This window comes from Triticum dicoccoides, chromosome 3B, assembly GCF_002162155.2.
Source record: "Triticum dicoccoides isolate Atlit2015 ecotype Zavitan chromosome 3B, WEW_v2.0, whole genome shotgun sequence".
NCBI classification, from domain to species: Eukaryota; Viridiplantae; Streptophyta; class Magnoliopsida; order Poales; family Poaceae; genus Triticum; species Triticum dicoccoides.
In genome coordinates this window covers 105,038,278-105,055,991 of record NC_041385.1, presented here as the reverse complement: position 1 = coordinate 105,055,991, position 17,714 = coordinate 105,038,278, and the positions used below count along the sequence as shown (strand labels likewise).

The 17,714-nt window shown below is 43.0% G+C and overlaps 1 protein-coding gene across 1 annotated transcript; it reads right to left on the bottom strand.

The window, feature by feature from the left end:
- Nucleotides 1-16,507: 16,507 nt before the first annotated feature.
- On the bottom strand, nucleotides 16,508-17,674 carry LOC119275032 (fasciclin-like arabinogalactan protein 11). Its single transcript, XM_037555802.1, has one exon. It carries the CDS (start codon nucleotides 17,537-17,539, stop codon nucleotides 16,754-16,756), a length of 786 nt encoding a protein of 261 aa, XP_037411699.1. The 5' UTR covers nucleotides 17,540-17,674; the 3' UTR covers nucleotides 16,508-16,753.
- Between the last annotated feature and the right edge of the window lie 40 nt (nucleotides 17,675-17,714).

Below are 17,714 nucleotides of genomic sequence, written 5' to 3'. Positions count from 1 at the left end.
AGATAGACATCCCTCTAATCATCTAAGTGATCACGTGATCCAAATCAACTAAACCATGTCCGATCATCACGTGAGATGGAGTAGTTTTCAATGGTGAACATCACTATGTTGATCATATCTACTATATGATTCACGCTCGACCTTTGGTTCTCAGTGTTCCGAGGCCATATTTGCATATGCTAGGCTCGTCAAGTTTAACCTGAGTATTTTGCGTGTGCAAAACTGGCTTGCACCCGTTGTATGTGAACGTAGAGCTTATCACACCCGATAATCACATGGTGTCTCAGCACGAAGAACTGTCGCAATGGTGCATACTCAGGGAGAACACTTATACCTTGAAATTTTAGTAAGGGGTCATCTTATAAAGCTACCGCCAAACTAAGCAAAATAAGATGCATAAAGGATAAACATCACATGCAATCATAATATGTGACATGATATGGCCATGATCATCTTGCGCCTTTGATCTCCATCTCCAAAGAACCGTTATGATCTCTATCGTCACCGGCATGACACCATGATCTCCATCATCCTGATCTCTATCAACGTGTCTCCACATGGACGTCTCGCCAACTATTGCTCTTGCAACTATTGCTATCGCATAGCGATAAAGTAAAGAAATTATTTGGCGCTTGCATCTTATGCAATAAAGAGACAACCATAAGGCTTCTGCCAGTTGCCGATAACTTTAAGAAAACATGATCATCTCATACAAGAACTTATATCCCATCACGTCTTGACCATATCACATCACAACAAGCCCTGCAAAAACAAGTTAGACGTCATCTACTTTGTTGTTGCAAGTTTTACGTGGCTGCTACGGGCTGAGCAAGAACCGTTCTTACGTACGCATCAAAACCACAACGATTTTTCGTCAAGTATGTATTGTTTTAACCTTCAATAAGGACCGGGCGTAGCCACACTCGATTCAACTAAAGTTGGAGAAACTGACACCCACCAACCACCTGTGTGCGAAGCACGTCGGTAGAACCAGTCTCGCGTAAGCGTGCGCGTAATGTCGGTCCGGGCCACTTCATCCAACAATACCACCGAATCAAAGTATGACATGCTGGTAAGCAGTATGACTATTATCGCCCACAACTCACTTGTGTTATACTCGTGCATATAACATCTACGCATAAACCTGGCTCTGATGCCACTGTTGGGGAACGTAGTAATTTCAACAAATATTCCTACGCACACGCAAGATCAAGGTGATGCATAGCAATGAGAGGGGAGAGTATTGTCCATGTACCTTCGTAGACCTAAAGCGGAAGCATTATGACAACGTGGTTGATGTAGTCGTACGTATTCACGATCGACCGATCCTAATACATACGGCACCTCCGCGATCTGCACACGTTCAGCTCGGTGACGTCCCATGAACTCCGATCCAGCAAAGTGTCGAGGGAGAGTTTCGTCAGCACAACGGCGTGATGATGGTGATGATGATGCTACCGATGCAGGGCTTCGCCTAATCATCACAACGATATAACTGAGGTGGATTATGGTGGAGGGGGGCATCGCACACGGCTAAGAGAGATCAATGATCAACTTGTGTTGTCCCTTTGGGGTGTCCCCTGACCACGTATATAAAGGAGGGTGGAGGAGGAGGCCAACCCTAGAGGGGGCGCGCCAAGTGTGGGGAGTCCTACTAGGACTCCCAAGTCCTAGTAGGATTCCCCTTTTCCTTTCCGGAGTAGGACAGAAGAAAGAGGGAAAGAGAGAGGGAGTAGGAAAGGGCAAGTGGGGGCGTCGCCCCCTTTCCCCTAGTCCAATTAGGACCCATGGGGGGGGGGGAGCGCGCCTCCTTCCCTTTGGCCTGCCTCCTCTATTCCCGTATGGCTCAATAAGGCCCAATACTTCTCCCGGCGAATTCCTGTAACTCTCCGGTACTCCCAAAAATACCCGAATCACTCGGAACCTTTCCGATGTCCGAATATAGCCTTCCAATATATCGATCTTTACCTCTCGACCACTTCGAGACTCCTCGTCATGTCCCCGATCTCATCTGGGACTCCGGCCAAACTTCGGTCATCAATCACATAACTCATAATACAAATGTCATCGAATGTTAAGCGTGCGGACCCTACGGGTTCTAGAACTATATAGACATGACCGAGACATGTCTCCGGTCAATAACCAATAGCGGAACCTGGATGCTCATATTGGCTCCCACATATTCTACGAAGATCTTTATCGGTCAAACCACATAACAACATACGTTATTCCCTTTGTCATCGGTATGTTACTTGCCCGAGATTCGATCATTGGTATCTCAATACCTAGTTCAATCTCGTTACCGGCAAGTCTCTTTACTCGTTCCGTAATGCATCATCCCGTAACTAACTCATTAGTCACATTGCTTGCAAGGCTTATAGTGATGTGCATTAACGAGAGGGCCCAGAGATACCTCTATGATACACGGAGTGACAAATCCTAATCTCGATCTATGCCAACTCAACAAACACCATCGGAGACACCTGTAGAGCATCTTTATAATCACCTAGTTACGTTGTGACCTTTGATAGCACACAAGGTGTTCCTCCGGTATTCGGGAGTTGCATAATCTTATAGTCTGAGGAACATGTATAAGTTATGAAGAAAGCAGTAGCAATGAAACTGTAATGATCATAATGCCAAGCTAAGGAATGGGTCTTGTCCATCACATCATTTTCCTAATGATGTGATCCCGTTCATCAAATGACCATGTATATGGTTAGGAAAAATAACCATCTTTGATAAAGGAGCTAGTCAAGTAGAGGCATACTAGGGACACTTTGTTTTGTCTATGTATTCATACATGTACTAAGTTTCTGGTTAATACAATTATAGCATGAATAATAAACATTTATCATGAAATAAGGAAATAAATAATAACTTTATTATTGCCTCTAGGGCATATTTCCTTCATGAACGACCTAATAGTAGCGCGTTTCGGCCAAAACACGTTACTGCTATGTGTAAACATGTAAAAATATACATCAAAAATACATTGATCATCAATGATCTTTTTGTGTACACTCTGAATTGTCAATATGAGTCCTCACCTGTTTAGAAACCGGAGAAGACTCATATTGCGGCCACAAATTCTACACATAGAGTTCAATGAAGACCAAGTGGATGTGATAGTTTGAGAAGTAACATATTTAAGGTGGTAAAAACCCTGTTCGCGGAGCGAGGTGGGACTAAATTTTTGTAGTAAACTTAGCAGTAGCGCGTATTGAGAGAAAGCACTACTGCTATGATCTGTATCAGTAGTGCTCTTTGTATTAATGTGCTGCTGCTATAACTAGCTTGGCGGCAGGGTCGTGGCAATTATAGCAGTAGCGCATCTTATTGGGGCAGCGCTACTGCTAAATTTGTTTCAGCAGTGCATCATGTTGGAGCGCGCTACTGCTAAGTAGCAGCAGCGCCTTTTTTTAAAGCGCGCTGCTGGTAATATTATGTGTATAGGCTTTTCCCTAGTAGTGCTCGTACAAATGGCAACCCTTGGGGCAGTCACTAATACGTCTCCATCGTATCTACTTTTCCAAACACTTTTGCCCTTGTTTTGGACTCTAACTTGCATGATTTGAATGGAACTAACCCGGACTGATGTTATTTTCAGCAGAATTGCCATGGTGTTATTTTTGTGCAGAAATAAAAGTTCTTAGAATGACCTGAAACTCCACGGAGAATATTTTTGGAATTAATAAAAAATAATGGCGATAGAATCAAGGCCAGGGGCCCCACATCCTGTCCACGAGGGTGGGGGCGCGCCCTACCCCCCGGGCACGCCCCCTGCCTCATGGGCCCCCTGATGCTCCACCGACCTCAACTCCAACAATATATCTTCACGTTCGGGGAGAAAAAAATCAGAGAGAAGGATTCATCATGTTTTACGATACGGAGCCACCTCCAAGCCCTAATCTCTCTCGGGAGGGTTGGTCTAGAGTTTGTTCGGGACTCTGGAGAGGGGAATCCGTCGCCATCGTCATCATCAACCATCCTCCATCACCAATTTCATGATGCTCACTGCCGTGCGTGAGTAATTACATCGTAGGCTTGCTAGACAGTGATGGGTTGGATGAGATTTACCATGTAATCGAGTTAGTTTTGTTAGGGTTTGATCCCTAGTATCCACTATGTTCTGAGATTGATGTTGTTATGACTTTGCTATGCTTAATGCTTGTCATTAGGGCCCGAGTGCCATGATTTCAGATCTGAACCTATTATGTTTTCATGAATATATGTGAGTTCTTGATCCTATCTTGCAAGTCAATAGTCACCTACTATGTGTTATGATCCGGCAACCCCGAAGTGACAATAATCGGGACCACTCCCGGTGATGACCGTAGTTTGAGGAGTTCATGTATTCACAAAGTATTAATGCTTTGGTCCGGTACTCTATTAAAAGGAGGCCTTAATATCCCTTAGTCTCCAATAGGACCCTGCTGCCATGGGAGGGTAGGACAAAAGATGTCATGCAAGTTCTTTTCCATAAGCACGTATGACTATATTCGGAATACATGCCTACATTACATTGATGAACTGGAGCTAGTTCTGTGTCACCCTATGTTATAACTATTGCATGAGGAATCGCAACTGACATAATTATCCATCACTGATCCAATGCCTACGATCTTTTCACATATTGATCTTTGCTTAGTTACTTTACCATTGCCACTGTCACAATTACTACAAAACTGCTACTGTTACTTTTTCCACTGTTAACGTTACTTCCATATTACTTTGCTACTAAATACTTTGCCGCAGATATTAAGTTATCCAGGTGTGGTTGAATTTACAACTCAACTGCTAATACTTGAGAATATTCTTTGGCTCCCCTTGTGTCTAATCAATAAATTTCGGTTGAATACTCTACCCTCGAAAACTGTTGTGATCCCCTATACTTGTGGGTTATCAAGACTATTTTCTAGCGCCGTTGCCGGGGAGCATAGCTCTATTCTTTGAGTCACTTGGGATTTATATCTGCTGATCACTATGAGGAACTTGAAAGACGAAAGAACTAAGATTTTTCCCTCAACTAGGAGGGGAGGTAAGGAACTGCCATCTAGCTCTGCACTTGATTCACCATCTATTTTGAGTAAACTTGCGACACCTAAACCTGCTTCTGCTATTAATTCTGATATGTCGCATGTTATTGATGATGCCACTTCTGCTATGCGTGATTCTTATGATGAAACTACTTCTATGCTTGATAATATTGTGCCATTAGGTGAATTTCTTGATGAACTACTTGCTAGGGCTAGAGAGAATGAAATTATTGAAACTGATAATATTGATGAAAGTGATGATGAAGATTCTCCTCCTAGATATGAATTGCCTATTGTGCCTGAGGATTATGTTATGGATGAAGAAACTGCCAGAGATTTTCTTGCTTGCAATGATAGATCTGATCTTAAGAAATTATTAGCTAAGCTGAAAGAAAAGTCTCTGAATGCTAGAATGAAATACGACCCTGCTTTTGCTACTTCATCTATCTGTGTTACTGGTAAGGATTATGATTTCTCTGTCGATCCTGAGATAATTACTTTGGTTGAATCTGATCCTTTATATGGCTATGAATCTGAAACTGTTGTGGCACATCTTACTAAGTTAAACGATAGAGCCACCTGTTCACTAATGATGAGAAAACTCATTACTACTATATTCTTAAGTTATTTCCATTCTCATTAAAGGGTGATGCTAAAACATGGTTTAATTCTCTTGATCCTGGTTGTGTGTGTAGTCCCCAGGATATGATTTATTACTTCTCTGCTAAATATTTCCCCGCTCATAAGAAATAAGCTGCTTTAAGGGAAATATATAATTTTGTGCAAATTGAAGAAGAGAGTCTCCCACAAGCTTGGGGGAGGCTTCTCCAATTACTTAATGCTTTGCCTGATCATCCTCTCAAGAAAAATGAAATACTTGATATCTTTTATAATGGACTAATCGATGCTTCTAGAGACCACCTAGATAGTTGTGATGGTTGTGTTTTCAGGAAAGAACAGTTGATCAAGCTGAATTGCTATTGAATAATATTTTGACTAATGAAAACAATTGGACACTTCCTGAACCAACTCGTAAGCCAACCCCGAAGAAAAGGAGTATTCTATTTCTCAGTCCTGAAGATATGCAAGAGGCAAATAAATCTATGAAAGAAAAGGGCATTAAAGCTGAAGATGTTAAGAATTTACCGCCTATTGAAGAAATACATGGTCTTGATAACCCGACACAGGTAGTAAAGGTAAATTCTCTCTATAGCTTTGATGAAGGTGATATTCCTCGTTATAAGACTGCTAGTCAATGCTTGGATGAGTTTGATAATTTTATTGTTAAACAAGAAAACTTCAATGCTTATGTTGGTAGCCAATTGAAATGCAATGCTTATATGATTGAACACTTGAGTGATTATATGTCTAGAGTTAAAGGTGAACTTAAACTCATTAGTAAACATGCTTCTATGGTTACCACTCAAGTAGAACAAGTGCTTAAAGCTCAAAATGATTTTCTCAATGAATTAAATAGTAAGAAAAATGATAATGTTGTTAGAGTTATGACTAGAGGTGGTAGAATGACTCAGGAACCTTCGTATCCTGAGGGCCACCCTAAGAGAATTGAGTAAGATTCTCAGAGAACTAATATTGATGCACCTAGTCCTTCTAAAAAGAAGAAGAAGAAGAAAAATGATAGGACTTTGCATGCTTCTAGTGAACCTGTTGATGACACACCTGAGAATCCCAATGATATTTCTATTTCTGATGCTGAAACACAATCTGGTAATGAACATGAACCTAGTGATAATGTTAATGATGATGTTCATGTTGATGCTCAACCTAGCAATAATAATGATGTAGAGGCTGAACTTGCGGTTGATCTTGATAACCCACAATCAAAGAATCAACATTATGATAAAAGAGACTTCGTTGCTAGGAAGTACGGTAAAGAAAGAGAACCATGGGTTCAGAAACCCATGCCTTTTCCTCCTAAACCATCCAAGAAAAAGGATGATGAGGATTTTGAGCGCTTTACTGAAATGATTAGACCTATCGTTTTGCGTATGCGTTTTACTGATATGCTTAAAATGAATCCTTATGCTAAGTATATGAAGGATCTTGTTACAAATAAAAGAAAGATACCGGAAGATGAAATTTCCACCATGCTTGCTAATTATACATTCAAAGGTGGAATACCAAAGAAACTAGGAGATCCAGGAGTACCAAGTATACCTTGCTCCATTAAAAGAAACTATGTTAAAACTGCTTTATGTGATCTTGGAGCCGGTGTTAGTGTTATGCCTCTCTCTTTATATCGTAGACTTGAATTGAATAAGTTGACACCTACTAAAATATCTTTACAAATGACCGATAAATCAACCGCTATACCTGTCGGTATTTGTGAGGATGTGCCTGTTGTGGTTGCAAACGTTACTATCTTAACGGACTTTGTTATTCTTGATATTCCCGAGGACGATAGTATGTCGATTATCCTTGGTAGACCCTTTTTGAATACTGCAGGGGCTGTTATTGATTGCAACAAAGGCAATGTCACTTTTCATGTTAATGGTAATGAGCATACGGTACACTTTCCGAGGAAACAACCTCAACTTCACAGTATCAATTCTATTGGAAAATTTTCATCGATTATTATTGGAGGTTTTGAATTTTCTCTTCCTACTGTCAAGAAGAAATATGATATTCTTATTATTGGGGATGTACATATCCCCGTTGAGGTAACCTAGTTCTATTTGAAAATTCTCCGGTTTCATGCAATTCGGAATGAGTTTGTTAACAAGACTTGATCAACCTTGTTAGTGGATTCCTTTTGATGAGCATGAGATGGGTGAAGTTAGAAAGCACAACTCTCTGTACCCTCCTTTTACTCTCTGTTTTTTAGATTAAATAAAGCAAAAATAGTATTTTCTGTCTATTTTCTGAATTATCCTTGCAATAAAAAATACCCCGAAAATAGAAGTTCTCCAAATGCCCTGAAAATGAAATATGATTTTTTCTAGAATATTTGAGAATATCTGGCACTAAGAACACATCAGGGGGAGCCAGCACCTGGACACGAGGGTCTAGGGCGCGCCTCCCTGCCTCATGGGCCCCTGGTGGACCCCCTCCACTTATTCCAGCACCCACACGCTCCTTCTTTCCTCCCAAAAAAATCACCAACTAGCTCAAGCACGAGTTCTAGCTCATCTTGCTGCCATTTTCGATCTCCTTGCTCAAAGCTCCACTCACAAAACTGCTTTGGGGGATTGTTCTTCGGTATGCAACTCCTCCAGTGGTCCAATTAGTTTTTGTTCTAGTGCTTTATTCATTGCAAATTTTTGCTGCTAAGGAGACCCTGTTCTTGAGCTTGCATGTCAAATTTATATGGTCCCAAGTAGTTCTAATGCATGATATAGTCTCTAGGCACTTGTTGGAGTAGTTGCTATCAATTTTGTTGAGTTTGGTTCACTTTTATTTTGAGTCACTAAAAATTTCAGAAATTTTTCAGAGAAAGAAACAATGCATAGAAAAATATACCAAGGTGGTTCCTCAAGGAAACAAGAACCAAGGCTCGCGATACGTGAGCCAAATGATGAACCACCGAGGGAAGCTCAAGTACATCCTTGTGAATGGCCATCAGAGGAGTTTATGGTCCAAGCAGGCATCAAGGATGAATTTGCGGCATATGTGTGTAATGCTGATCTTGAGGACTTCGTGTCAGATAAGCGCCTACAATGCTACTACCTTACTAATTCCTTTGTGAGAAGGTTTAAATTTACATCTTCGCGCAATTCTCACACTGTCTTATTCGATCTATGATAAATCATATACCATGGACCTAGAAGATTTTAGCACTGCTTGTAAACTCTCGCAGTGGGGCAATGTTAGTGAACCTCGTAAATCTGAATATAAAGACTTTCTTGCTAGTATCACTATGGGTGAATCCAGAGAAATCACACAAGCTACCATAGGGAGCATTCATTTCCCCTCCATACATTATTTTGCTCTCTTTATAGGTAGATGCATTAACGGTAAAGGTGAAGCTTGTCACATCTGTGTTCCTGATCTTAGTGTCCTCAAGAGTGCGGTATTAGGTGATAAACAATATAACTTGGGGGCCATTGTTGCATGAAGGTTGCATCTTAATGGTACATGTGGAGATTTGTTTGGTGGGATTTATGCAACTCGTGTAGCTAATTATCTTGGTGTACCCATACATGGAAGTGACATGGAGTTGCCTCCTGCTTATCTAGATTATAGTGCCACGGTTAGCCATCAGTTTCTTGAGAGGAATGAACAGTTCCTCTAGTACCGACTAATCTTTGACAGATGGCGTACTGTCCATGTTGCTCTCCCTGATCCCACTTTCTTTGACTTTCAGGCAAAAAGGAGATACTTTATAACCAGGGAGGAGGCAAACGAATATGAGAGGAGGACAGAGGCAGCTCGCCTCCAAGCTGCAGCTCGTCAGGTAGTATTTGTTGCATCTCAGTACAACCCCGACTACGACTTTGGATATCCGCCAGGCCAGCAGTGGCCATAGACCAACTTAGGCCAAAAGCCTAAGCTTGGGGGAGTACGTATTTCACACCGACATTACATTCATGTTCACACACTCATTCCAGTTGTCGGTGCTCATACTTTTTCATTGTACTATCCATGCTAGTTTATTTTCTTTTCTAAGTCTTCTTCTTGTGTGTTTGAAAAATCTTAAGTGAAACAAACAAAAATAGTTGTAGCTTTTAGCTAGTTTAATTTCCATGCTTGTAGTAGTAATATTAAAATAAAACTCAAAAAGATTTCTCGTTCTTCTTTTGCTTGTTGGGAGCTTTCCCGTGTAAATAGTTTTATTTCTTTTCTTTTCTTTGGGGGTCGAGAGGAGAAGACCATGATGAAAACGTTGAGTGGCTCTCATATGCTTTATTGTTGAATTAACCAAGAGCCCATATTACCTTGTCTTCTCCCTTGAATTAAATGCTTGCATATCCCATCTTAGTCCAATGCACGTGCAATATTATTATACACACCGTTCGATCGTGCAAGTGAAAGGCAATAATGACGATATATGATGGACTGATTGAGATGGGAGAAGCTGGTATGAACTCGACCTATCTTGTTTTTGTAAATATGATTAGTTCATCATTCCTGATTCAGCCTATTATGAATGAAACATGTTTGCAATGACAATTAGAGATTATAGTTGCTTATGCCATGCTTAATTAGCTAGGAGTTTATAATGGTTTACCTAGCGTGCCAACATGCTATTAAAATGGTTGTGATGTGGTATGATAGGGTGGTATCCTCCTTTGAACGATTCAAGTGACTTGACTTGGCACATGTTCACACATGCAGTTGAAACAAAATCAACATAGCCTCCACGATATTTATGTTCATGGTGGATTATATCCTACTCATGCTTGAACTCGATGTCTATCAATTTTAATGCATGTTCATGAATGTTGTCGCTCTCTAGTTGGTCGCTCCCCAGTCTTTTTCTAGCCTTCACTTGTACTAAACTGGAATACTGCTTGTGCATCCAAAATCCATAAACCCCAAAGTTGTTCCATATGAGTCCACCATACCTTCCTATATGCGGTATCTACCTGCCATTCCAAGTAAATTTGTATGTGCCAAACTCTAAACCTTCAAATGAAATTCTGTTTTGTATGCTCGAACAGCTCATGTATCAACTAGGGATGTCTATCTTCCATGCTAGGTTGGTTATTCTCACGAGGAGTGGACTCCGCTCCTCACTCATGAGAAAATGGCCGGTAACCGGGATGCCCAGTCCCATGCTCAAATCAAAAAAATAATTGCAAACAAAACTCCCCCAGGATTGTTGTTAGTCGGAGGCACCCGTTGTTTCGGGCAAGCCATGCATCGATGCTTGTTGGTTCGTGGTGGGGGAGTATAAACTTTACCATCCTGTTTGGGAACCGCCTATAATGTGTGTAGCATGGAAGATATTGAGATCTCTCGGTTGTTATGTTGACAATGAAAGTATGCCACTCAAATATTATTTATCTCTATTTCAAAACTCAAGCTCTGGCACCTCTGCAAATCCCTGCTTCCCTCTACGAAGGGCCTATCTATTTACTTTTATGTTGAGTCATCATCCTCTTATTAAAAAGCACCAGTTGGAGAGCACCGCTGTCATTTGCATCCATTATATTAATTTATATTGAGTATGACTATGACTGGATCTCTTTTACCATGAATTACAATGTTTAGTCAGTCCTTGATCTTCAGAGGTGCTCTGCATTTATGTTTTGCGGTCTCAGAAAGGGCTAGTGAGATACCATCTTGTTATATCATATTATGATTATTGTGAGAAAGTGTTGTCATCTGAGATTTATTTTTATTGCTCGCTAGATGATTATGCCATTGATATGAGTAAACATGAGACCTAAGTGTTATTGTGAATGAGTTTAGTTCATAATCTTTGCTGAAAACTTGAATGCTGGCTTTACATATTTGTAACAAAAAGAGCAAACAGAGTTTGTAAAAGTTTTTCTTTATCACTTTCAGTTTGTCAACTAAATTGCTTGAGGACAAGCAAAGGTTTAAGCTTGGGGGAGTTGATACGTCTCCAATGTATCTACTTTTACAAACACTTTTGCCCTTGTTTTGGACTCTAACTTGCATGATTTGAATGGAACTAACCCGGACTGACGTTGTTTTCAGCAGAATTGCCATGGTGTTATTTTTGTGTAGAAATAAAAGTTCTCGGAATGACCTGAAACTCCACGGAGTATATTTTTGGAATTAATAAAAAATACTGGCGAAAGAATCAAGGACAGGGGCCCACACCCTGTCCATGAGGGTGGGGGGCGCGCCCTACCCCCTGGGCGCGCCCCCCTGCCTCGTGGGCCCCCTGATGCTCCACCGACCTCAAATCCAACTCTATATATTCACATTCGGGGAGAAAAAAAGAAGGATTCATCGCGTTTTACGATACGGAGCCGCCGCCAAGCCCTAATCTCTCTTGGGAGGGTTGATCTGGAGTTCGTTCGGTGCTGCGGAGAGGGGAATCCGTCGCTGTCGTCATCATCAACCATCATCCATCACCAATTTCATGATGCTCACCACTGTGCGTGAGTAATTCCATCATAGGCTTGCTGGACGGTGATGGGTTGGATGAGATTTACCATGTAATCGAGTTGGTTTTGTTAGGGTTTGATCCCTAGTATCCACTATGTTCTGAGATTGATGTTGCTATGACTTTGCTATGCTTAATGCTTGTCACTAGGGACCGAGTGCCATGATTTCAGATCTGAACCTATTATATTTTCATGAATATGATCCTATCTTGCAAGTCAATAGTCACCTATTATGTGTTATGATCCGGCAACCCCAAAGTGACAATAATCGGGACCACTTCCGGTGATGACCGTAGTTTGAGGAGTTCATGTATTCACCAAGTGTTAATGCTTTGGTCCGGTACTCTATTAAAAGGAGGCCTTAATATCCCTTAGTTTCCAATAGGACCCCGCTGCCATGGGAGGGTAGGACAAAAGATGTCATGCAAGTTCTTTTCCATAAGCATGTATGACTATATTCGGAATACATGCCTACATTACATTGATGAACTGGAGCTAGTTCTGTGTCACCCTATGTTATAACTATTGCATGAGGAATCGCATCCGACATAATTATCCATCACTGATCCAATGCCTACGAGCTTTTCACATATTGATCTTTGTTTAGTTACTTTACCGTTTCCACTGTCACAATTACTACAAAATTGCTACTGTTACTTTTGCCACTGTTACCTTTACTTCCATATTACTCTTCTACTAAATACTTTGCTGCAGATATTAAGTCATCCAGGTGTGCTTGAATTGGCAACTCAACTGCTAATACTTGAGAATATTCTTTGGCTCCCCTTGTGTCGAATCAATAAATTTGGGTTGAATACTCTATCCTCGAAAACCGTTGCGATCCCCTATACTTGTGGGTTATCAGTCACTGAACCAGTACACTTTGGCAACCCTTGGGGGCGGTCACCGGTACCCGTCAAATTGCTCGGCGTGATCTCCATAACCTAATTGGAGACCCCGACGCTTGCCCGGAGCTTTACACCACAATGATTGAGCTCCGAACACCACCAACCATCTAGGGCGCCCAAGCACCCAAGAGGAACAAGCTCAAGGGTACCAAGCACCCAAGAGTAATAAGCTTCTCAACTTGTAACTTCCACGTATCACCATGGAGAACTCAAACCAATGCACCAAATGCAATGGCAAGGGCACACAGAGTGCCCTAGTCCTTCTCTCCCAAATCCCACCCAAGCAACTAATGCTAGGGAAGAAAATGAGAGGAAGAACAAGAAGGAGAACACCAAGAACTCCAAGATCTAGATCCAAGGGGTTCCCCTCACATAGAGAAAGTGATTGGTGGAAATGTGGATCTAGATCTCCTCTCCCCCCCACAAAAAACTAGAAAGTATCCATGGAGGGATTGAGAGATAGCAAGCTCGAAGAAGGTCAACAATGGGGGAAGACACGAGCTCAAAGGATAAGGTTCATTGGAGAAGAAGACCCTTTTTTATAGGTGGGGAAAAATCCAACCGTTATGCTTACAACCCGCACAGAGCGGTACTACCGCTCATGGGAGCGGTACTACCGCTAGGGCAGTGGAAGCCCTTTGAAAAAACAAAAGGCCGGTAGAACCGTCGGAGCGGTACTACGGCTCGTCCTCACGGTACTACCGCTATGGGTAGCGGTACTATCGCTAAGGGTAGCGGTACTACTGCTTGCAAGCGGTACTAAAAAATACATTCGTGCCTACCACCGCTGGACTTATGACGATTTTTTGGTTCGGAGCGGAAGTAGCCGCAGTAGTACTGCTCCCAAGAGCGGTAGTAAAAAATTACATCCCCTCCAAGCGGTAGTACCGCTCCCTTGAGCGGTAGTACCACTGCAGCCTTTTTAAGGACACCAAAACTGACACAACTTCTGCAAACGGACTCCGAATTCAACGAAACCAAGTTTGTTGGAAAGCTAGCAACAAGTGCTAACACAATATTGATAGAAATAACAATAAGAAGGGAATTAGAAAAGGCCCGTAAGAAAATGGTGAGAACCCTTCCTCGAATAAGACCGGTAAAACCTCCAACACCGAAAACGCAAAAGAACAAGCATGTGAACTCTGTTTTCGATGAACTCGAGCTTGTCAAAAAGATGACCATAAGCTCCGAATCTCAAAAGGAGAAAATCAAACAAGAACCAAGAAAGATGATGCAAGCATGCAATGGTTTGAGCTCTCTATGTACGATATGATCAAGCTACTCACTTGAGAGCCCCCCTTGATAGTACAGCAATCGATCCTATAACCCGACCTCCAAACTACCACCATGAGACCGGTAAAATAGAGAACCTATCAAGGCCAAACCTTTTCCTTGCACATAGTCCACTTAAGCTAGATGTAGACGATCTTGACTTCCTCAAGTTGGACCACCTTTCTTGATTGCGTTGGCTCGGCGAACACTAGTAGATTGCTCCCCCATACTCCACTATGGGTGAGCCACTCTTCATCACATCTTCACAAGTCCATTGTCACCACAATGGACGGCAATCTGCAAGCACTAGATCTCTTCGTGATGCATCACTTGAACGTGCACACTGCAACCTAACCCCACAAAGAACTCTCACGAAGACCATGGGTTAGTACACAAAGCGTAATTGACTGTGCTTACCATACCATGGGATCACTTGATCCCTCTCGGTACATCTTTTATGCTTTGTGTGTTGATCAACTTGATTCACTCTTTGACTTAGTCTTGATCAGCCTCTCACATGACCAATCTTTAGGTAATTCCTTGAATAGCACCTTGGTTATCACAAACTCTCCTTGAAACCAACAAATGGACTCCAAGAAAAGCCTATGGACAAATCCTTCAAATATAACTCAAGGCAACCATTAGTCCATAGAGATTGTCATTAATTACCAAAACCAAACATGGGAGCACCGCATGTTCTTTCAACTATGAAGGTATTGGCACAACGGTCAGGCATTGTAGGCACACGTGCCGCTGAAGATCGGGCCTTCCATCTTTAGGAGGATCTCAATGAGCACCATTTGCAGCTAGCTGGGAGAAAGTGTGTATTTTTTAAATTCATTTATTTTTTTCTTGAGCAGTTTATTTTATCGGATTTTTTTTGTTAATTTGGATTATTTTATGTATCCAGATTAATAGTTTGTAATAATATTTGTTGAATTATTGAATTGTTTCATCTAAATTATTGCAAATAGGGTAGAAAGAAGAAAACATAAAAGAAATAGAGGCCGCATTTCGGCGACTCGATGTTTCACAGAGCATCCAAAACATTATGAAGCAGGCTTCATATATGTTATGGAGGCTGTCAATACTGTGACTATGCTAGAGTTGCCTTGTATTTTCTTACATCTAAGGCGTTTCTCCAAATGTATTTGTGTTGAGAACTTGAGATTCATGCAGGAATTAGAGGAATCAAGTTTAAGTCACATGGCTAACATCATGTATTATTTGACATAAGAAAATGGCATGCACACGTATGTCTATCACGTCATCTGTTTATACAATCTATAGAAGATGTGTCTTTGACAAAAGATATTGCTCATGCCTTTGTCAAGCAGATGCATAGTCTATGATAAACATACCAACCGCCCTATAAAAGGCAAACTTAGCCTAGTTCAAATGGTTAAGGTTTTTAGGTAGAACAAGCCCACCAAGGTTCAAGTTTTAGATTTATACCCGTGCTCGTATTTTCTAGACTTATTTCAGGTTTTTCGACGATGTTCATTCAGTGGTAGGCAAGTTCTACAGGACGGCGGTTCGACCCATAATGTTCTATGGCGCTGAGTGTTGGCCGACTAAAAGGCGACATGTCAACAGTTAGGTGTGGCGGAGATGCGTATATTGAGATGGATGTGTGTCCACACGAGGAAAGATCGAGTCTGGAATGATGATATACGAGATAGAGTTGGGGTAGCACCAATTGAAAAGAAGCTTGTCCAACATTGTCTGAGATGGTTTGGGCATATTCAGCGCAGGCCTCCAGAAGCTCCAGTGCATAGCGGACGGCTAAAGCGTGTGGAGAATGTCAAGAGAGGGCGGGGTAGACCGAATTTGACATGGGAGGAGTCCGTTAAGAGAGACCTGAAGGATTGGAGTATCACCAAAGAGCTAACTATGGACAGAAATGCACAGAAGCTTGCTATCCATGTGCCAGAGTCATGAGTCGGTTGCGAGATCTTATGGATTTCACCTCTAGCCTACCCCAACTTGTTTGGGACTAAAGGCTTTGTTGTTGTTGTTGTTGTTGTTGTTGTTGTTGTTGTTGTTGTTGTTGTTGTTGTTGTTGTTGTTGTTGTTCATTCAGTGGTAGGAAACGTTCCCGTCAACTATGGAGACGCTTGTGGTGACTTCGTCAATCTCAAAATAATGCGTTGACTCAGTCTCTCGAAGATGCTCGCGGGCTAGGGTGTGAGTGCATGCATTCATAGGGTGAGTGTATGTACGTATGTATGCGTCTGTACCGTGTTAAAAAAAACCACACTACAAAAATATGTATACTTATTTAATAACAACATTACATAAAAATGTGACTCCCGTAATAGTACACTTCACTTTACATGTCCCTAGCAATTACAGAGGTATAAAAATTAGCTGAAATAAGAACAAATCAAACGAAAAAGACCAACAACCTTTGAAAAGTGAGCAAAAAAGATCGACGTGCATGGATCTAGACCTCAGGTTGGGGCTCACACTCTGATCGGGCGCGGCGCTGTCACAGCCCCCACCAGACGCAGGCCAGGAGGGCAAGCACGTGAACCACCGCGACACCACCCCCAGTGACGATCCGCGCCGGCGCCGCGAGCGACGTGTCCGTCGACGCTTCGGCCTCGGGCGCATCCGCGACCGTCGACGTAGGCGTCTTCTCCTTGGTCTTGGTGGGCGCGAGCGGCGCGGGCGCGGGCGCGGGCGTCCCGGCGATGGCCATGGGCAGGAGCACCTTGTTCACCTGGTAGACGACGAGCTGGTCGCCGGTGTAGAGCGTGTTGTCGACGGTGGCGTTGACGACCCCGGTGGTGATGTTGACCTGCTGGCCCTCGGCGGTGACGTTGAGCGGGTACTGGCCGGGCGAGCTGCTGCCGGCCTGCGTGCGGAGCGGGTTGCTGACGGTGTCGAACTGCGACATGGGGATGGCGGTGGAGAGGACGTGGTACTGGATGAGCGCGTTCTTCTGGCTGTCGGACAGCGAGTTGAGCGTGCCGGAGGCGAGCGAGGTGAAGGCGTTGTCGGTGGGCGCGAACACCGTCATGCCGCTGCCGAAGCTGTTGTTGAGCTGGTTGTCGATCTGCGCCGCCACGCCCGTCGACTTGAGCAGCCGGATGAAGGTGTTGAACTGCCCGGCCTTGGCCAGCACCCCCGTGATGTTCGTCGTGCCGGCCGCCGGAGCGGGCGCCGCCGGGGTCGTGGGCGTCGTCGGCGCCGCGGGCGCCACGGCCGGGCCCTGCGCCGACGCCGCGATCGCCACGGACAGAAGGAGCACAAGTCGCTGCATGGCTGCCATGGTGTGTAGTACGTGCTACGTAGACGTGCAGACTCGGCAGTGGGGTGCAACTCGATGCGACAATGCGAGTGATCCGAGTGATGGCGTGGCTTATAACGAGGGAGATGGTTGGGTCGGGGAAGAGGAGTGAGGTGGAAGCATCTAACTCCAGCAGAGAGGTGGTGGGTCTTGTAGG

Coding starts and splice junctions, on each gene's coding strand:
- LOC119275032 (XM_037555802.1), bottom strand. CDS start 17,539: ATGGCAGCCATGCAGCGACTTGTGCTCCTTCTGTCCGTGGCGATCGCG.